Source organism: Manis javanica, chromosome 9 (assembly GCF_040802235.1).
Source record: "Manis javanica isolate MJ-LG chromosome 9, MJ_LKY, whole genome shotgun sequence".
Taxonomy (NCBI): Eukaryota; Metazoa; Chordata; class Mammalia; order Pholidota; family Manidae; genus Manis; species Manis javanica.
In genome coordinates this window covers 10920004-10942112 of record NC_133164.1, presented here as the reverse complement: position 1 = coordinate 10942112, position 22109 = coordinate 10920004, and the positions used below count along the sequence as shown (strand labels likewise).

General features: G+C 40.5%; 2 protein-coding genes across 30 annotated transcripts in view; one reads left to right on the top strand and one right to left on the bottom strand.

The window, feature by feature from the left end:
• Positions 1-22109, bottom strand: part of DOCK9 (dedicator of cytokinesis 9) — a 273892-nt gene that overhangs the window by 61326 nt on the left and 190457 nt on the right. For 19 of the 29 annotated variants that reach the window (XM_073212414.1, XM_037025012.2, XM_073212419.1 and 16 more), the window contains exons 18-32: positions 21941-22006; positions 20661-20753; positions 19510-19633; positions 19032-19153; positions 17872-17958; positions 17391-17480; positions 15948-16063; positions 15605-15674; positions 14295-14420; positions 13649-13720; positions 4832-4978; positions 4562-4645; positions 3772-3883; positions 704-882; positions 356-469 (exon numbers count right to left, since the gene is read on the bottom strand). In XM_073212414.1, the coding sequence (XP_073068515.1) occupies positions 356-469; positions 704-882; positions 3772-3883; positions 4562-4645; positions 4832-4978; positions 13649-13720; positions 14295-14420; positions 15605-15674; positions 15948-16063; positions 17391-17480; positions 17872-17958; positions 19032-19153; positions 19510-19633; positions 20661-20753; positions 21941-22006 (1602 nt within the window). Of the gene's footprint in view, positions 1-355; positions 470-703; positions 883-3424; positions 3467-3771; positions 3884-4561; positions 4646-4831; positions 4979-13648; positions 13721-14294; positions 14421-15604; positions 15675-15947; positions 16064-17390; positions 17481-17871; positions 17959-19031; positions 19154-19509; positions 19634-20660; positions 20754-21940; positions 22007-22109 lie in introns of all 29 variants that reach the window. The other 10 variants (XM_073212409.1, XM_073212408.1, XM_037024989.2 and 7 more) reach the window with 1 other exon arrangement.
• Positions 4986-13642, top strand: LOC118973645 (keratin-associated protein 3-1-like). The gene is given in 3 exon segments (XM_073212425.1): positions 4986-8111; positions 8114-8139; positions 8142-13642. Coding segments are annotated over 3 exon segments (291 nt in total). The 5' UTR covers positions 4986-7999; the 3' UTR covers positions 8295-13642.

Below are 22109 nucleotides of genomic sequence, written 5' to 3'. Positions count from 1 at the left end.
GACAAGAAACAATCCAAGATGATTTTAAGAGTCATCAGCTGTTCCTGGATGTGTGCGGGCAAGCGCTAGAACAAGACAGAACAGCCTGACAAGTTAAATGCCTGAGTGGGAGGAGCAGCGGCAGGCGTGTGAGAAGGAGGGAGGTGGCGGATGCAACGGAGAAGGGGCCAGGAGGAGGAAACCCAGGATATTTACAGTGTGTGGGCTGAGAAATCTTGGTCCAAAAAGTTATTATTTCTGTTTTCCCAGAAGGTCTAGTACTTTCCCTTTCCAAAGTTCTGACACCCAACATTTCTTTAGATTATTTCATATGTTTCCTCCTTCAGACTGTGTCTACGTGAATATGCTTACGTACACTGCCGGGGTTCACGGGGAAGGGTGACACATCTCTCACATTGATTCGCTGGACGTTTTCAATCAGCAGACCAAACAGAGGCAGGTAGAGAGTGGCTATCCTTGCTTGATGGCTCTGAAACAAAGGTACACACTGTAAGTTTATCCTGTGGCTCTGAGAATTGAATGATAGACTGAGCCGGCACCAGCCATCTACATTTGGATCCTTTCTATATAGACTGTTACTAGTTTTTATTGCATAAACAGAGATAAGTCTTAGCGCTGTTACCACCAATTTTCTTATTGGTTATACTACTTAAAATAAAGGACATTTATCGATCCATATTTCCTTCCACCAGGGACCACTCACCCTCGAAGCATATCGGTCATCAAAAGAATGCTTTATCAGCAGGTTCTTGAGCACACTGATGGCAATCAGCCGGACTTCCCTGAACTCCTGGAGGGCAGTCCCCACCTCCCTCAGTAACAGTCCCACCAAGAAGTGGTTTCTGCAGAACTCATCCGTTAATGAGTAGTCAAGCTGGAGATCTGAAAATGAGGATGGAAACTGCTTTAGTCAGAGAGGCTATCATGCATTTTGAATAAAACAAAAACCAAACCCACCTTCTGCCTTCAGCCCACCCTGTGTGTCCACAGATAATTAGACTTGGCTTCAAATGGGAAAAGGTTGCTTATCCAAAATACTGCTCTACTTCCTAACACATCAAATTTTTAAGTGAAGACAAAATTTAAATACAAGTAATTGTACTGGGTTTAGATTTTGGAAGACATTACATCCTGCATAATTATTAAGGTACTGAATTGTTTCAGTACTCTGTAGAATATGAGACAACATAGGTTGCATTATAAATGTAATTTCGTTATTGACATGAAATTAAAAAATGTTATTGTACTAATTGACAGTATTATAGAGAAGTAATCTGTACATCAAATGTAATTAAAGACTAAATATACATGGTTTATTAAAATGTTATTTACTACATGAGTTCATGAATCCATTTCCCAGTCATGAATACCTATGGGCTACATTTAAAATATAATGTGTTTGAAATACATAAGTTAACATATAACCTATTTATTCTGCTACTACTAAATGAAGAGATTCTTTAATGTAGATATTTTTAAAGTACACTCAATACGTCTGCACCTCTAACAGCAAATAAAAAACACTAATATAAACTCAAACTAAGATGGAAAAAGCACCAACCCAAACTAGTAGATCACCAGCAAGCTCTCCTAGGAAAGAGAGCGGCAAACATGGAACCTACTGAGGGAGGGAACATAAAAGCAGCTAAGCCTCACTCTACAGCGGAGGTACACCTTTTCAGTAAGCTGTTGAATCCTCACACTGAATCCGTTATTAAGGAAACTCTACAAACCTCTTCCTTGACTTAAATCCACATTAGATGTTACTTGTAAAGCTACCCCTGTGTGTGCACAGAAGGCGTAGCAGGTGAGAGGGGGGAACGAAAGGAAAACACTTAAAAAGACTTAATTTCTATCTGTGTTGTAAGGCAAAAAATCTGTAGGTGACCCATGCCCACCTGCCTAGGGCAGCCCCTCCTGGCCACCAAATACCTTGCTGGTCTACTAATTGCCTATAGGAATCTGCTGATCACCTGGGCCCTGCCAGGTCAGAGGGGAGGGTGGGTATTAGCGCATGTTCACTGCCCAACCACTAGGAATAGGGGCTGCCTTCAGTACCCTGACAGATGAAAGGGAAAGAGTCATGTTCCTCAGTACAGTGGGCTAATAACAGACTGCAAGGACACGGAGGGTATGAAGGGTATGACCAGGTTTGGCGTGCAGGGTAGGGAGCAATGAATTCTAGCTGGGGTAGTGCGAGGGTGAGGAGCCCTGGCAGGCCCCACACAGGAGGTGCTGAGTGATGACCAGGGAGGAAAATGAGCATTCCCCTAGGCAGGTGGCTGTGGGAGGGGTGCACCATGTGTGTGTGAGGAGCTGGGAGTGGGCAGGTGTGTCTGGAATGGGAAATCGTGGGGAGTGTGACCAGGCAGGTGGGCTGGGGTTAGTTCGGTGATGCCAAGTGCCTGGCTGTTCCCTCAGCCCAGGATGCTCAACCCTCGCTGTTATCCAATTATCATGTGAAGTCTCCTACTCAGTAAGGATTCTCCTGGCCTTCCTATCTCAAATGCCACCCCATTCATATCCCCTTCCTTGATTCATTTTTCTCTCCTTATCACTGTCAGTTTCTATCATTCTACATATTTCACTGAGGGAAATATGTGAACAGCCAGGGAGTTTCATCCTTTTCCAGGGCTATTTTCCAAGGCTAGACCCAGTTGATGCTGGTAAATGTTTGTTTTGTGCATGAATGCCAACCCCAAAGCCATGATCCTCCTTTTTGCTGCATAAAAAGCAGCCCGAGTCCATTTAGGGAAGATATTTATGTCTCTGAACAAATGCTCTGTGTTTTTCTCTCACTTTCACAATCAGGTGGCTTAAGTGTCATTCATAGTTTCATGGATCTTTCCACTTTTTCTTTTTTTATTCCCTTAGTATACATAATTCTGACCACACATAAGGACTAAACTTAGAAAACATTACTTGACAGACTTTATAGCCTAATTTGATTGATTTGGCTTACTTAGTGAAGACAAGGAAATCTCTATGAGCTTAACTCTGTTCAAACTTAAAAAAGGATACAGACAGTTGATAAAGACTCGACATGCAACATAAATGCATGTGAAAAGCCGTGTTGTGACTCAGGTTACTGCCACCACTATGGACAAGGACTATGAAAATGGTGGAATAATTCATTTTTGGAGTGAAATTGAAACAGGGCTTTTGGTTTGTTTTGCTTCTTAAAGAAACATCATAGAGGATCTAATGACCCCAGGAGCAAGCCCGAGGTGCCGCGTGGGGACTATAGCAATGTCTCAGCTACAGTGAGGACAAATTTACTGGTTTATCATGAATCTGAAAACGATCCAAGTTGATGGGAAATGCCTAGATGGATAGCATATGTGAGCATTTCAGCAAGCACTTGCATTCTTTTTCTTTTAAAGGTGGAAAATGCAAGAAAGCAAGCATCATATCCCACACCTACCTACAGGAGTGTCATTTGACTCCACAGCTGGTGAAAGAAAAGCTAATTCGTAAGAAAAAAGGAAAAGTGAAACAAATAAAAATAAACTACAGTAAATAAAATGGATTTCTACTGTTTAAGCAAAGGAATTTTTCAATGAAAAAGAGTCACACTGGTATCATCTGTGTAGTCTGATAAGTTCACTTAAGAGTTCTTATATAACATTTTATCAATTATTTTTTCTAAATGAAAATTTAACAAGAAAAAATTGATCAATGAAAAAAATCACAAAATTCAAATGTCATGTTTGAATCAAACCTCTTTTCTTATAAATGAATGGCTCTCTGCAAAAGATTAAGGTAGATTACCTTGGTATCTTTGAATCCTGCCTTTTCCAAACGGCATTGGTAAATTCAAAGGAATATAATGTTCATGATTGCACACTACACGGAGAAATTCAAACTTGTATTCAAAGAGTGTCTGTAGAAAAAAAGTTTGTTGTAAGTTAAATACCTCACTGGATCCTTTCTACAGCACCCTAAAAAAAACTGTTAGAAATCATACACCCAGTCTTTAGCTTCTTGGCCCTCTTAGAATTGTATGCTCTATGCTATTATACAGATTTTTAAATGGTTGCAGGGCTTTGTTTGAAAATTGGGAACACACTTTATGAAATAATGTCCTTCACTGACTTTCAGGGCATTTATTATTTAAGCTCCTCCTATTTCAATAAAGGATTGCAGGCAGCTTACAATTATAGACACAGACTCAATATGCTAAAAAAAAAGTATGGGAGAGCTTTAAAACAGACCAGACAGATAATTTAAAAGAGGGAACAGACAGATAATTCTACCAGCGAAAGATACATGGTTACTTCTGTTAACTTGTTAAATAAACTATGATTCACAATACATATTTTGAGTTTTGCAGTTGAGAGGTCATTTCAGGTATTTATGAGAAAATCAACAGGTATATTCAGAATTACTGTGTCCCTAATATCTCCCATGTTAATGCAAGTGTAAGTTAGCATCTCCAAGAGAAGCAAGTGAGTAGTGCCTCTGGGACAGAGAAAATTCTGATGAGAATCCACAGCAGTAAGTGGATTTCTGGATGTCAATTAGTAAAACAAAAAGAACGGAACAAAAAGAAGCTACCTACCTTAGGGTCTCCAGGGGCAAAGCAGCTTATGTAGTTGTTGATTTGCTTAAAGACAAAGCCCCTGTCCATGAAGGTGAAACATCTCTGTGAATGGAACCCACAAAGGTAAGTATTTAGGGCAAAACTGTTTCTGGAAAGTTGGGTTCAAATCAGCATTTATCATTAACAAACTTATCCTTCAGTGTACATGTGCCCTTGACACTGACTGAGCACCCAGTAGAAAGAACATTTAGTCATTTAGCCAACACCCTCTTCCCTGGAGGCCCCCACCTTGATAAACACAGCAAGGCTATGATTCGCATTCTTAGATGCCTCTGGGTTGTCTCGAAACTTCTGAGTGATGTGCGGCATCAGCATATTCACAACAGTTTCCACTGCATGATGATACGATGCAGGAAATCTCTGGTTTCGCAATAACTAAGAAGAATTTAGAGCAAACATTTATTATTTTTTAAATTGCAACCATTTGGGGGAAAAAAATCTCATCCCTGAGTCCATTTAAAAAACCCAGAGCTCTAATTTTATCTGAAATTAGATAAAATAAATTATTCTTTCTTCTCTCAAAATACTGTACAAGTATTCTAATATCTCAAAAAATACTGTGGATTAGACATGAGATCTTAAACTTGAGTATGATAATGATCATCTTAGAGGTATATTTGTAAAAATGTGTGGAATTGTACCCCTCTGGGAGATTCAGATCAGAGCTGCATTGTTACTGGTGACTCTAATGCCTGTACATCTCAGAGATCTCTTTAGAAAACACTGGCTTAAGTTTAAGCTGCAAGTTTTCCAACTGAAAATACATGTATTATTTTTATGTCACCAGTTGAAACTGCTTAGAAGCTATCCTCTTCAAATTAACTTTACATAATAACTTTCCTGACCAGGAATGCTTACCTAAGAAAACACACACCGATCACTCAGCCATTAGCTGCTGCTTCTGCCTGTCTATCTTCTACACATCAGGCACTGCACTAGGTATCTTTGTGTACGTTTTCTTTAAATTCTCACAAGTTTTAACCCCTATTTTACAGATAATCAGAGAGGCTAGTTAGATATGTCCTCAGTCACAAAACTGGCAATTAACAAAGACGCAAACCCAGATTTACCAAGAGCCCAAGTCCTGGGGATGACTTGACGCTTTGCTGCCCCACCCCTGGCTGCAAAAAGATGGAACGATTGACTGAGAGCCTAAAATGTGAAGAGGTCTGAATCAGATGCTCCATGACTTTATCCACTCATGCATGTGACTCTAACAGCCACAACACGGGGTATTTTCATCCCCATTTTACAGATGAAAAAACCGAAGCTTAGAGAGATTCAATCATGAGTACCAACTGACCTTCAATACCCCTCCTTTCCTTCTCCCTTTCAGGCGTGGAACCCTGGGTTTTTTACACGTGCTCATCACTGCCTAGCTGCACACTGATTATTCCAGCCAACCTGCAGCTAGACAAGGGCCATGTGACTGAGTTCTGGCCAATGAGCTGTAAGAGGAAGTGGAGCATGCCTTTCTCAGCCATTTTTCACCCCCTCAAATCTAACTTTATTATGTTCAGTTTAAGTCAGGTTTATTGCCCATAACAGGGGCTGCTTATAGTTCTCTTCTTTACCATTGCCTGGAACGTGGGGTGGTAATGAGCCAGTTTCTCAACCACGCAAATGAGGCTGACACCTGGGCTGGGTAATCAGACAGAAGCCTGCATCCCTGACTGGCTTGGCAGACAAGCTCCTCCACTCTCCATGCTGCCTACTGACTAATGAATTTTCCAAAAGACAGAAAAGAACCTCTGTCTTGTTTAAACCACTATTATTTGGGCCTATTTTGGTACAGTCAAACCAGATCCCATTATCAAATAGTATTTTGTAAAACTAGAACTGGAATCTAGGTATTTCTGACATGAAAGCATGCATTACTCTATGGATTAAATACCAGAACCTATCTTGAAATTATGAAATACTAATTCTTAGTAATCTTAATTCTCAAACCAATAACAATAAAATCTCTGTATACTTATATATAACTCAAGAATCCAATGAGGTAAGGATCAAGTAATCAGAATTGGAAGTTTACCTACTTTCAAACATACAACAGTAAAATTTGAAATTCCAAAAGGATTTTGTTCCATAACTGCAACCAGTAACTCTACATCTTGAGGTGTTAGCTAGATGATCATCTTCTAGGACCCCAAGCAAGGCCTGCCAGCTCCCCAAGTTGGCCCCTCCCAAAAAAGACCTGTCCCAAGAAATGCCTTCAGAATGGGCTCAGTTGCCTAAACCATAAAAAGTCAATGTGGAACTCAATAATGGATGGACATGGTGGATACCACTTAACTTGTTGGTAACTATTACCAAAACTAAAAGTGGGACAACCAGACATTGTATGCCTCCTGATGTAATATAGTAGTTCCACCTATGAAGTATCTTTGCTGAAAAGCAAATCAACCTAAGGTGGCTGAGTCTTCAGACATCATTACAAATTTACAAGAAACACCAGGCACACAGAACCATGTCACTTACCACTGCAAGGCTACAATCAACCAAATCTAGAATGTGGGAAATTCTGCAAGACAAATGGCCCTCTTTCTTAAACAACTACATTGCATTAAAAAACAAGCATATGGACAGGGAACAGTTTGAGAATCCAAGAAACTTCAGAGACACATCAACCCAATGCAATGTGTAGACTATATTTAGATCCTGATTCAGATCAACCAACTGTAAAATGACATTTTTGAGACACCTGGGGAAAACTGAATACAGATAGTGTGTTAGTTGATAATAAGGAAATAATGCTAACTTTGTTGAGTACCATAATTATACAGTGGTTACATCTTTTTTTAAAGATGTGTTAGAGCTCACACTGAAGTTTTACAGATGAAAAGATAAAATATTTGGGAACTCCTTTTAAAATACTCCAGGGAAAAAAGTGTGAAAGTGGATATATAAACTAAAAATGGCAAAATGCTATAATTGTTGAAGTTGGGTGATAGAAACATGACATTCATTAAACTACTTCCTTTCCTTTTACATTTAAAAAAATTTTCTATAATAATGCGTTTTTATTATAAAGAAAGAAAATGTGATGAAGAATGGTAGATAATTAACATACCGACCAACCAACAACGCTATTTAGTGATTAGATGACAACTCAGTGCCTTTGGAGACTGAAAGGAAGCTCTCCCTGCAGTGACTAACAGCTATGGTCAAGAGTACTAATTTGGCAATAAGACAGGGAGGTAAGACACACATCTAAAGATAATAAAGACCGAGGTGATTAGGCATTTTTATGGAGATTACTATAAGAAGAAATAGAAAAAAATAATCCAGAATAATGGTTGAGTCCAGGGAGGGGCGAGTATATAAACACTAGCTCAGAGGGGAGGTCACTGAGACACTCAGGCTCTCAGCCAAACAAAACCCCAACTCCTATCTATGCCCTGCTGTGGGACCTCCTCTCAGCACTGCTGCAGCGTCCCCAAAGGCCTGGCCACCACCGTCTGCTCCTCCAACAAATGCTGCCTGTGTGGGGTCTGCCTGCCCAGCACCTCCTCCAGCCGACCTGCTGCACGCCTGGTCGTACCCCACACCCTGGTATCAGCCCGACACCTTTGTGCCATCTTGCTGGCTGCTTGGCTCCTGCCACCCACACCCTGGACTGAGAGGGATCTCCCAGATGACCCACACTCAGCCTTGCTGTGAAGGACCCCGTAAGCCCTGCTGCTGCTGACAGCCAAATCTTTGTAGATGCCAGTGACACCGCATCCTACATGTCATGTTGTCTGGGCCCCAGCAATCCTTGCAGCCCATGTGACTGCTTCATGAACAAGGCCGTCACGACAGTCTTCAAAAGTTTGATTCTTTTTCCTTACTGTGTTCTCTCTTGGGTTTAGAGACCTCTTTTTTACGGGATACTTTACTACTCACTGAGATACAATAAAAAAGACCTGTTAGCTAATAAATTTATTTTTCTGGCTTAGCAAACAGTAATAGAAAAGTAATGGGGTAGATGTTTGCCAAAGATATTTCCCAGCAGTCTGAAGTTACTCGCTCTTATTGGAATCCCTACATTACTTCTTCTCTCTTCTATTTTTTTCTACATCTTCTTTTCTTTCTCCTATCTCCCCACTCTTTTCACTGACAAAAGTCGGTCTTCTCTCTGACCTCTCCATGTTTATTCCCTCTCTGCCCTGCACCATGAAAGTTCCCTTGTGCCCTCCGAATCCCTTCCCCCAACGCCCAGCCCCTGGAAACCACTGCTCTGTTTTCTATTTCTTTTCTAGAATGTTATAAAATGGACTCACACCGGATGTAGTCTGTTTGATTACAAAGACTTTCTTCACTCAACTTACGCTTTTGAGATTCATCCATGTTGTTACAAGAATCAGTACTTTGTTCCCTCTTATTACTAGGTAGTATTCCATTATATGGAGTTACCGAACTTGTTAATCCATTCACCAATTAGTGGACATTTGATTGTTTCCAGTTTTCAGCTATTATGAATAAAGCTATGAACATTTACATTTGCAGGTCTCTGTGTGAATGTTTTCATTTCTCTTCAGTAAAGACTTAGAAGTAGAATTGCTGGGTCAAAGCATTCATTCTGCTTTCCTATTCCCTTCTTTCATTCACAATGCTTTTCATTTTCATCTCCAATTCCCTCGTCCCCTCAATACTAGATCTTCATCAGCATCACCATAAAATGTCATTCCATATTATCACACTTAGCTAAAAAACCAAAGACATATAAAACATAACAGGTGCACTGATCTGTTCCACAAGCTATTTAGACTCTGGGGGAATGTAGACTCATTGATATAAACATTTCCAAGCCACTCTGCTAACATGTATATGCTCTTTCAGCTGTCACTCCTGCTAAAGAACCCACCCCACCTCTCTGTGGCTTCTATCAAATCACGTGCCACTCAGCCTCCAAGCTCCCCCTCATTTCATTGCCATTTCTGAGTTAATCTTGTTTTCCATTCTTCCCCTCTACTCTGTGCTCTGCCACAAAGCAAGCCACAGAGGCTGAACCTGAACATGAACTCTTTCCTCTGCCTAAAACTCATTCTCCTCCCCCTAAATGTGGTATTCTTCTAGGCCCAGGTGAAGTTCTATCTCTATCTCCATAGTGATCTCCTATCATTTCAGAGCTCACATATATACACCTTCTTGCCCTCCTCTCTGTTCTGTCTTTTTTCTCCCAGGGCTCTATCAGCTTCCAGGTTAAGGATGCACCTTCTTCATTTTCATGTCCTTTTAGCGCTCTACACATAATGAACAACTGTTTACATGTATTCATGGATGGAGGTATGGATACTGACATTCAGCTACCAAATATGGACAGTGCTTACAAATGCAATATAGGGGAAGTCAGGCAGCCCATTTAGAAGATGAACCACACTATCCTTCATCCACTTTTCAAATGAAAGCTCTTTCTTGCTCAATTAAGCCAGAAAATGGCTGAAGGCTAAACAACTAACATATAAAGATAGATATTCATCCTATCCTATGTTTTCCAACTTCCTTGGGGTACTCCTGTGGTATGTTAGCAATCTGCTTGATACAATGTGGGAGGAAAGGAAATTCCGAATGAGTCTGCTGAAATTATAGATGCTAAATATAAATGATAGAAATGAAACACCTAAAATATGTTGGCCTTAGAGGGAGAGTGAGAGGTTGGGGGCTGGGAGCTCCTTAGTAGGCCTTGATGAAGTCTGTTTACATATTTTCCTGAAAAACCACTTCTTGTAAATTCCATGCACATGTCACCTATGAATCACTCAGGTCTGGTACAGTTATGTGCAATCAAGGCAAAGTTTGCAGGTCCACCTGCACAGTCCAGAAGGTGCTTACTTTGGGTGCTAGTACAAAGACAGGCTCTGACTCACAGCCTTCCTCAGCAAATCTAACAAAGTATAGTTTGACTGGCTAGGGATGGGAAGGTGGCCACATGTGGCTGCCTCCATGTTTAGCAAAAGCGTGGCATTAAAAGCAAGCATAAGAGTGTGCAAACGTACCCCCTCCACATAAATATGCTTCAGATGGAATCACCCCCAAACACCAGGGGTGTATACTATGCCCTTAAATGTTGATTGATGCTGGTTATTCTTGATAAGGGCATTTTCAGCAGCACTGAAAGCATTATCAGGCTTTTCGATAAATCCATGGTCCAAGTACCCCTACAAAACAGGTGTGTGCCTGCCTGATCATGGCACTTGGCTCACTGATGAGGAAAGAAAACCAAGGTCAGGATTATAAACAATATGGATTATATTAATAACCTTCAATCTAAAAATTTACTATAAACTCTGAAGGAACTTGAGAGTAATTTTGGAAACCACAAATGGTACAGGAATGGTGAATATGAACTTGTTCCCTAAATTCAGAACACTGGGATCAGGGATGTGGACAGAGAATTCTTAAGATGTAAATTTAAGCCAAATATAAAAATAACTAATTCAAACATAAAAAACTTATTACTCCTAAGAGATGAGGCAAACTGAATGAAGGCTTCACAAAATGTGAGAGAAGTTCCCAGATCAATACTGTGTGATTTAGGGAAAGAGGAGCATGGGATCTGGGGTGACACTAAAGCAAACATCAGTAGGGAGCCCTGCAAAAGCGAAAGGGTTAAACTCTCCAAAGTGGTAAGTAGGTGTTTTGAATCTTTTTTTACAGTAAATTATATTATGGGTAAGCTTTCTCTTTTTGGATGCCAGTGTTTCTTTTTAAGCTGGATAACAATTTTTAAGTAAACTACTTCTAAAAAGTCTCAGAATATTGTTTTAGGACCAAGATGTAATTAACTTACAGAAAATGAGTTAGGTAGCATTTGAGCTCTGTTTCAAAGAGTTCCAAAAACAACTTTCCAGAGGTGCTGGAGAATTAAGTTTTAAGACTGGAAATGGTAGCACACCTGTGAGAGGCTGATTCTGACTCAAGCAGGATTCTTGGCTCTGCTCAGTATGTGATCCTGGGCAGGGCACCCCACAGGACTATACTTCCATTTCAACCCCCGTGAAATATGGGATGGCTGGATATAGGGTAGCCTTCAGGTCCTGACCATCCCTAAGTCCTATTGTTTAATCTGGTATCCTGAGAAAAGAGCACATGCTATTAAAGTCCTTTATTAATTTTCTATCACAGTTCTGGGCAAGATGTCATTGAAGCTGGGTTGTAAATGCTCTTCTTCTGAGGGTTTCAGAAGGGCGCCTTACCCTCTCTACCATCACTCCCATGGCCAAATTGTACACTTTCCTACCTGAACCTTGTGAGAGTGCAAACCATGCCGTGTTTAACTCTGTAACCCTGGGGGGCTCAATGAATGCTTCTGAGCAAATCAGTTATATTTTTGAATATAACTAAGTCACCAACCTCTCTTAAGGGATCACATTTATTTACAGCCCCAAATAATGAAAAGCCCAGTAGGATCTTGCTATGGACTAAACTGTGTCCCCTCAAAATTCATTTGTTGAAGTCCTTATCCCTAGGACCTCGGAATGTGAATGCACTGGGTGATAAGGTCTTTAAAGACGTAATTAATCAAAACAAGGTCATTAAGCTGATCCTTAATCCAACAGGACTACTGTCCTTATAGGAAGAGGACATTAGGACACAGACAGGCACAGAGGGAAGACAGTATAAAGACAAAGGGAAAATGTAGCCATGCATAAGCCAAGGAGAAGGCTTCAGAAGAAACCAATCCTAAAGGCACCTTAATCTCAGACTTCTAGCCTCCAGAATTGTGAGGAAATAAATTTCTATTGTTTAAGCCAGGTGGACTGTGGTACTTGTTATGGCAGCTTGAGCAAACTAGACAGGCCTAAAGCTTATTCTGCATGCAATTTTTAACAGAAAGGGAATATATACAAATGACCTGCTTGTGTGCATGCATGTGCATGGACGTGCACTTAGCTGCATACTGCTAACTAGACAATCTGCTTGATTTTTTTCCTTGCCAGCCTACGCTGGCATGATTTAGATGATGTATTACTCTGTGCAACGCAGGGCCCACCTCCATCTGGTATCTCCCTGTGCACTAAAACTGGGTTTTAAAGGGAAAAAAGAGGAAACCACCTGGTCAGGCACCAGCACCCACTCTACTAGAGAAAAGTACAGCTTCAGGTTCTAAACCACTAACCTTTTGCCTGACAAAGTCCAGCAGCCTTTCCCAAGGCTTCTTCTAAGACTCCAGATCCCTTGTCCAGGGGTCCTACCTCTTGACCCTCCTTTCCTGTGGCTCCTCCATCTTTCCCACAACCGCTGTCAGAAGTGCCCCCTTTCTACTGCTTTTTGCAGGAGTGCCTTCCACCCTGCACCAGACACCTTGAGACCCTGCTTCTGTACAGTTACAGTGCAATGTGAATTCAGTCACAAAGGCAACTCCAAGACTCCATACAGCTCAGGAGCTCTGCCACCTGTTTACAACATTGGAATTTTATAAAGCTTCAGCCAGCCAGCGGCAGCCAATCACACCTCAACAGGCATCAGTCCAGAGATGAGCAGGGGAACCCAGAGTCAAAAAGGCACAGACACTGAGGCATCTTGGTGAGGGCGGCCTAGAGGGGAGGCTGAGTTATCTCCGAGTCTGTTCACTGGTTTCAGAGGACGTGCAGTAGCACCAGTCTCTCCCATCTAAGTCCCTGAGAAAGGTCTACAATGCTCAAGACACTTAAGAAACACCAGGTAATTACATTTTAAATGCTTTAACTACTATTATCATTTCAACAGACAAAGTTGTCTAAGCTAGTCAAAGGAAAAGACATATTTTTCTTTGCATTTAATAGCACAGGGCTTGAGAAATGTGCACTCTGGAGCCAGACTGGCTTCCTCCATTTACCAGCATGGCCTTGAGCAAGTGATTCATGCACACTGGCCTCAGTTTCTTCATCTATAAGAAGAGGAGTAAGACTGCTACTTCCCCACAGGGCAATAATATAGCTAAATGCTTTAGTACTTGGAAAGCACTGAGAACAGTACTGTAACTGGCACAGAAAAAGCACTGAGGAATGTGAGCTACAACACAGTGGAACAGACCTTTCCCCTAAGAGCCACCACAGGCTCCGACATGAAGTGACGTACCTTGACCTTGGAGTTCTCTATCAGATGCTGAGCCATGGATTTTATCAAAACATCAAAGAAAAACCATGAATACTGAAAGAAAGAAAAAGGGGTTCCAGTAAGAAAAACAAATCAGAAGGCCAAATGTTTATTCTCTCAGGTTGACGTTACTAACGTGAAACAGGTATGACCCCAAAACATGGCTTAACCTCCAGGCAAATTATTATGAGATCAGAGGTGCAGGGCAGATGCTCCCCTTTCACATGACCCATTCTGCTAGGAAACTGGCTGCATATGCTCAGCAAGGCGCAGCCCTCAGGAGGCACTCGCAAAGGAGGCCGGAAGAGTGGCCTTTCCTCTGGGCCAAGTCTCATTTGCTGACACCTGCCTTTATAATCTCTAACTCAGTGTCCTCCACTGATGTGAATATAATGACTCAATACTTAATACTTAAGAGCCCGTGACACTTTGAGTGTAGTAACACCTTGCAGTTCCCACAGGAGTGCACGTACCAGTACCAAAGTTGGTAGTAAAGGACTGACTCTATCACCCCTTGTTAGGAGGCAGTTCATTGTCTCTAAAAGTACACAAAAAGGGTGAACCGATCAGGCTTCGGAGTTTCAGTTTCCTTCTGTCAACTTCAGTACCAATGGCCCTCTAGACATACCTTAAGTAGTTTGTTGCTAGTGAGGAAATCGGCGGAAGGCTTGAGAATTGTGGTCATGGATTTGGTCAGTTCTTCATGCACTGTCTTATATTCGGAGGCAACATATGGCTCAGCCTTATAAGCATACTTTGAAGAAAAAGGAAAGATACTTTAATGCACTGGTTGTCCAAGTTGGGCTGAAAGCTGGAGAGGCTCCAAAGGATGGAGACTGGGAATCAAGGTACAACTGCACGGGTGGGAGAGGAAGTTGTAGAAACGGAGGTGGGAAGGGTGATTGGCATGTCACAGAAAGAGGAGCCCAAGATATTTTCAGGGTCCCCATCAAAGTATGTGAATCACCTACCTCAGAGCAATAGTCCTCCAGCCCACAACTCTATCTCCCAGGGACAATACTGGGTAACTGAAAAATCTGAACTTTATTTTAAACTAACACACAGCTATAATTCACAAAGGTATCTAAGAATAAATAGGAGGTGTGTCACTTTTTAGAACAGTAACCACCATTGCATTTACTGAGCATTGTACATAGATGAAGAACTGATTTTTTTTTTGGTGTTAATATACAATCACATGAGCAACATTGTGGTTGCTAGATTCCCCCCATTATCAAGTCCCCACCACATACCCCATCACAGTCACTGTCCATCAGCGTGGTAAGATGCTACAGTGTCACTACTTGTCTTCTCTGTGCTATACTGCCTTCCCCGTGCCCCCCCGACATTATGTGTGCTAATCGTAATGCCCCTTATTCCCCTTCTCCCTCCCTTCCCACCCACCCTCCCCAGTCCCTTTCCCTTTGGTAACTATTTGTCCATTCTTGGGTTCTGTGAGTCTGCTGCTGTTTTGTTCCTTCAGTTTTTGCTTTGAAAGAGCTGATTATTTATCTTAATGACAACTCGTGCTTTCCCACATAGTCATCTAATTTGATGGTGGCCTGGGCTAACCTTCCTATCTTGGGAGAAGCAGTTCATTAGGAACTTCAGATAGGAAAAAGAAAAGTGAGGACCATAAGCTATACCAAAGGCCTAACCAAGAGTGATTTAAAATTCTTTAAAATTCCATATCATCTGAGCCACATTATTTTCAAAACCCATTAAAGAAAGGTAGTTGAAAGAATGAAACTGAGTAAATAAATGGCCTCCCTGCTTTGGACTTCCCCTTGCTCAGGAACCAACACTGGCTGTAGGTATAGAAGAGAAAGCAGAAGTATTAAATTTCATCCCCAAATACCTAGATTTTTTAAAATAAATCCTTAGAAGGAAAATTGGAGAGCCACAGATTTAAATGATTGGGCAATTCATTTTACATACCTTAACATATGACCTCAAGTGGCTCTCCAATCCTTCCTCATGGCACTGGGCAACCACATGAATAATGACCCTACACACCACAGGAATGAATAAAGCAATGAATAGTAATGTGAAAATGGAAACATTTCATTATTATCACAACAGCAGTAGAACAATGATGATGCTATTGGCACCACAGGACACAAGGAAACGAGGAATTAGATGGGGTCCCTATGTGTGGGATCAAAAGAAACTTCTTAAATATGATGTTCAACACATACTAGCATCTCAGATATGCATGACTATGCTCTGGGTGTGGACAGACTGAAGGGAAGAAGAGCTGCTGCCTGTCTGCCTCCCCTACCGTGTCACGTTGACAGCGACTTCCTCCTGAGCAGCTCTGGTGAGGACACGGAAGAGCTGGTTCAGGATGGTGGGCAAGAAGGCAATCATCACGTGGCCTTCCATGGCGTGCAGGCTCTACAGACATGAAATGGCAAAGTCTGTATTATCTTTTTAAAAGCAAACCAACCCCAAGCAACTTCCACTCAGTTCCAAATAAGGAAGGAAGAAGTCCATCTAAAACAATGGAAGGCAGTGGCACGCAGAGTCAGGGACAAAGATGTCCACTCCCTAATCTCCAGAGCCTGTGAATATGGTACATGACAAAAGGGAACTGAGGCTGCTCATCGGCTGGCCATAAGACAGGGCCACTCTCCTGGATTACCCAGTGTAACCACAAAGGTCCTTCAGGAAGAATGGCCAGAGATGCAACACTGTTGGCTCTGACAAGGAGGAAGGGGCCGCAAGCAAAGGAATGAAGGCCGCCTTCCCAGAGGTGGCTGGAAAAGGACAAGGAAACAGATTCAACCCTAGAGTTTCCAGTAAGGAACTTAGCCATGTTAATGGCTTAGTTCCTTACTGGATGTTATTAGCCAGTGGGCCAGCCTTGTATCAGACTTCAGATCTACAAAAGTGTAAGAAAATAAATTTATGCAGTCTTAACCCACAAAGTTTGTGATAATTTGTCACAGGAGTAATAGAAAACAAATACAAAGGCTCCTCTCTAATTCACATGGCTGTCTATGTGGTACCCAAAGGGGGACTTGGCAGAACCGTAATTTCAGAATACTCATTCCATTTTCCTTGGTTCCATTTCTCACATATCTAATATTCTGTCCCCATGCCTACAATGCTCTTTTAGCTACTCTCCCTTTTCAAAATGTTCCCCAAGAATCATGTTCTGGATGAAGCTCCCCTAGAGTTCCCCGACCTTGATCTCACTGGTCCACGAATCCAGGAGTCTCCCTAACCCTTGCACAAAGCCGGGCTTGGTTACCTGTACTACTTCTCTGATTTTTTTGGCCCACTTAACATGCATTCACCAAGGTTATGTTATCTCCTACAATGAACTAGAAGTTACTTAACAGTGGGACTAAAGTCACTGCTTCCCATGTACCCATTACCATGCTCTGCACCCCATGGGCACTCAACGGGGGGGGGCCTGTGTAAGTGAGCAGTCTCCATGCAGAGGATGATGTGTTTTAGGTCCAGCTTGAGAAAAGTATACACGGGACTAGGATCACGGCAGGAGTGGTACTTTATCTGAGTGCACTTCTTGCCACCATCTAAAACTATAGAGAAGCTACTGATACGAGAATATTTGGCTAATTTCCTTATATGAGAATATTTGGCTAATTTCTTTATAAGGTTTCCAAGAGGCAAAAAACAACACTTTCCACTGAAAAGAAAACCCAGCCTACTCCAAACTCATTAAAAAGAGGTTACTAAGAAAGCCATCTGATACCTTAAGGTATTTCACAAGTTCACTCCCTAAGGCTTTGGCTCCAGATTCGGTTTTCTGACAGTACTGGAAAAAATTATGTAAATGCTGATCCTAAGGGGAAAAAAAGAAGAGAGAAAGAAAGTCTATTTAGCATAATGCTGTGGAAATAAGAGTATTTGCTTTTTGCAGCATGCATGTTTTATTTAGACTATGAAACTGATCATATAAAAATGAAAACATCAAAGAGATAAAAATAAAAATAAATTTTAAAAAAGGATTTCACAGATCCTCCAACAGCAAGTGGAAACTGTTGAGAAATATTACTGATACTATTCATTTTATCATTACATATGAGCACCCTATATGTACCTAGTTTCTTCAAATAAAGCTCTATAGAGTAAACATATATCCATAGTACATATCAGGTAGGAGGTTTGGAAAAACAATCACACAGACTCATTCACAAAGCAATCACTGCTCATTCTAATGGAACAGTGCGTACCTGAGTATACACTGTGGAAACCAGGTGAGTTGAAACTTTCAGTAGTGGCTTGCTTCCATCTACCCATTTAATTTCTGGACCAAAATGCTGAAAATATATGGAGGGGAAAAAACATGCCAACAGATGAGCGATCTTGGCTTCAAACACCATCTTCAATAATGGGTACTATTGTGATGCTGAAGGCCTGAACAGCTTCAGGGCCTTGATGGTTATGCCTGGCTCACAACAGGAACGCAACCAATACTAACTTCTACCCACTTTCTTCTCCCAAGTACAATGCTCTTCCTACTGGATTTTATAAGTTATGTTTACTTTAGTTGCAGCTGTATGAATTACTATCCAGGTGAGCAGGAAAGAATCCTATTTCACCAGCAACTTAATAAAAAATTCAGAATTTTGTAAGTGATGTTAAAAGGTACTCAACAAAGCAAACAGGACAGTTAAGTATTCCTGGTCCAGGCAAAAGGGTCAGTCATCTGTTTGTGCTTACTTTAATTTCTGAAACCTCCATTTTTCTCATATTCATACCAGGAATTAAAACTGAATGTTATATGATTTACCATTATTTAGAATATTTTAACTATTTTTCCATTACATGGGCCTAAATTTGGTAGTATTTAAACATAAAAAGCCATTCAAGACAAAATGAAATAGATTATCTAAGCATATTATAAAACTGAAGTATACTAAATTTGAGATGGCTAAAAAGAATACAAAAACAGTTGGAGAAATCTAAAAAATTCAGGCTAAATCAGAAAAGCATCAGAATGGGCTACGGGTGGATAAGAGATTTGCTTACTAGATTTACATTAAACTGGAAGAAGTTCCTAATAGTTTACATGACTCTAACAACACATTTTTGTTTGAGCATGGTTAGTTTGCAGAGACAAATTCCTACTCTGTCTTGTATTACAAAGTCTCCATTTCCCTACTGAGACACTGCCAGTTTGAGGCTTATAAAATACCCAAACTATTATTCTAAATTGTGATCACTGTTAACAGCACTGCCTTCCAACGGCCTAAGTTTACTTGAAAATGAGTAACTAAAACCAAAATCTTTTTATTGGCAAAAATACAGCATACTTTCTTTGTGCTATTCCTGTTTTAATTGATCTTTAATGTTTTTGGAAGGGGTTGGGATAAACCGTAAAGTCCTATACCCTGCCCATCCCAAGCTCCTGGTAGCCAAGGTAGCCAGATGGGAGATTAGCTGAGACAGGAATGTGCTGCTCGTTAGTCACCACCCTTCCATCTTTCAGGAGGGGAAGCCAGGAATATCCAACTGTTGAAACAAAGAACAAAAATATTCACTGTAAGTGTACCAAAACATGAAGGAAAGCAAATGTTACTAAATTGCCTGTTCTTTAGGAACTGTGAATATCAATCAGAGTAAGAAATTGAAAAGGCTCTGGATACAGTTTCTGCAGAACATTGTCTACAATGTTACTTTGGCCTCTTTGGGTTTAGAATTCTAAAATTATCTTTTATATAGGTTTACACATGGAGGCCACTCATGCTACCATCACAAACTTCATCTAAAAACTCTTCTGCAAAAGGATGTGAATTCAGAATCAAAAGAAAATTTAAGAACCTCATATGTAAGTTATGAACAATCAAAGAAATGATGAGATTTAAAACCTTGTGTTTCAACAACATCCTTCTTCTTGGTGCTTCCTTTACTTGAATTATCGCAGCTGACATGGAAGAATGTGAACAGTAAGTGGTGCTTTTCATGTAGCTGGGTGGGCAATTCTATTTTAATCTGCAGGGAAGACAGAATAACAATCTTTCTAATATCCCAAAACAATTCTCAGTAAAAGTCACACAACATGTCACCCAGTGCACATTTGGTCTCTAAACTAGTCAAAGAAATCAGAGACTGTAAATTGTGCTTAAAAAGAAATAGATCCTTCACACACTGTTATGTTATGAATGTTTGTGCCCCCCCCTGAAATTCACATGTTGAAATCCTAACCCCACAGCTGATGTGGTAGGTGGGGCCTTTGCGAGTAATTAGGTCATGAGGGTGGAGCCCTCGTAAATGGGATTAATGTTCTTTATAAGATATCTTACAGAACTCCCCAGCTCTCTTCACCATGTGAGGATACAAGAAGTCTGGAGAGACAGTGATGGGGGACGGCCCTGACCCTGTCAGGCTGGCTACCCTGATCTCAGCCTTTCAGCCTTCAGAACTGTGAGCAATCAATACCGCTTATAAGCCACCCAGTCTGCAGTATTTTGTATATAGCAGCATAAACAGACTAAGATATTCACTGACCATTAATAGAAGGGTTGGTATTTCGACTCTAGAGAAAACTGGAAAACACATGACAGAAACCACTGGATTAACATAACACAGCCAAGGCATGATGAAAAACCAGAGTAGAACACTTAAAAGTAGGATTCATACAGTAGTTTTAATGAACCACATTATTCCTCCACATAAGGAAACCCAATAATAAGAATGGAGATTCCTAGGCCCAACAAATGTTAACTATACTTAAAGATGAATTTGAAGGGAAATATGTCAGAATGTTAATTGTAGTAACAGAAGAGGGATTTTTATGTTTTCTTTTCTATATTACTTATATTTTCTAAGTTTTTATTTTTTACAATAAGTGTTAATTTTGAAACTAGAAAAATTATGTAAATACTTCAACATTTAGCTCTATCACTGTAATTTCAGTATAGCATGCAGCTTCTCTTGAATTTTGCTTTACTAAGCAAAGAACTTAAGGGTTTTCCTTAAAACTGGTTAAACTGGGTTTTCCTGTGAAAACCTCATTTACCTCATCATAAAATTCTGGGTTTTGGTGATGGTGTAAAACCGCAGCAAAGGCGCTTCTTGTGAATACTGGCCCACCAGGTCTGCCATAAATGCACTAAAATAAGGGTTAATAAAGAGAAACACGAGCATTCAATTAATAGTACAAGAAATTAGACTCAGATGCGTTGTTAAGAAAGCGGCATTCCTACAGCATATTAACATAGCCACCTCCAATGGATTTCTTCTGCCAACAAGTGTCCAGACCCACAAGCCCCCTTGCTGCTGAGTCCAAGGACCCTCCAACTCATCTGCCATCCTCCCCAATGCCCCTCCCACCCTCCATGCTGTAGCTCTGGACAAAGACTTGCTTCCTGCCTCCGGCTCTCTTTCAAGCCTTTGCTTTTGCGATCCGTGTCTGAATGACCTTCCCTTCTGTGAGCACCAAGCGAATTCTTAGGCATCCTTCAAGAAATGACTAACTCCTGCCTCTGCATTTTTAACTCTTCCTTTAGCATTTCTTACACCAACTATTCAGTTTTGTCCATTTCGGTACCTTCTGCATGCCAGGAGCTTTTTCTCCATGACTGTCTTTCCCACTAAACACGAATGACTAGGGGGCAAATGATAGTGTATTCTTGTTTGTCTCTGTCCCTTCTTGAAAAGTTTTTTTCACAGAGTTACAGTAAAGAATTTGGTTTCTGGAGCCAGGCTGCCTGGGTTTGAACACTGGCTCTACAATAATGTATGGCCCTAAGCAAGTTACTTAAATTCTGTGCATTAGTTTCCTCATCTAAAAAATATGCACATAGTAATAGTATCTAACTCAAAAGATTTCTGAGAATAAAAGGAGTTTAATACCTATAAGGCTCTAAGAGCAGAGCCTGCACTATAATAAGTACTCTATAAACATAACCAATAATTTACTACCCCTATTATTAATATACTATAATAAACATTTAATAAATGTCAATTTATCATTGTCATTATTTCTATTATCAATGTTACTAATGTAATTCTTAGCACCCTCAAAATGCTTGGCCCATAGTAGGAATATGATATGTTTAACTGAATTGAACATGCATACAAAACCTTCATCCCTAAAGAGAATAACAAAACAGAAACAGTCAATTAGGAGCAAGAACTCAATTATTCCATATTCTGTAAGATTTAGCACACATGGTTATATATCGTGATGTCATATTTTTGTGTTTGTATTAATTAAAACATGCTGAATTCCCTAAATTGTGCACTATCATGCAACTGCCTTTTTAAAATTGAAAAATGTGAATATAAAAAACAAACCTTCAGAGGCTGAGAGTCTTCCTCATCTGAATCTTTGAATTCAATGCAAATGGCAATATTTCTAGCCTGAAACAATAAAGAAAAAAAAAAGAACAAATAATAATAAATATTTATGAAAAAATACGAGAAGCCAAAACCTAAGAGAGCTTAATATGAAAAATGAAATCTC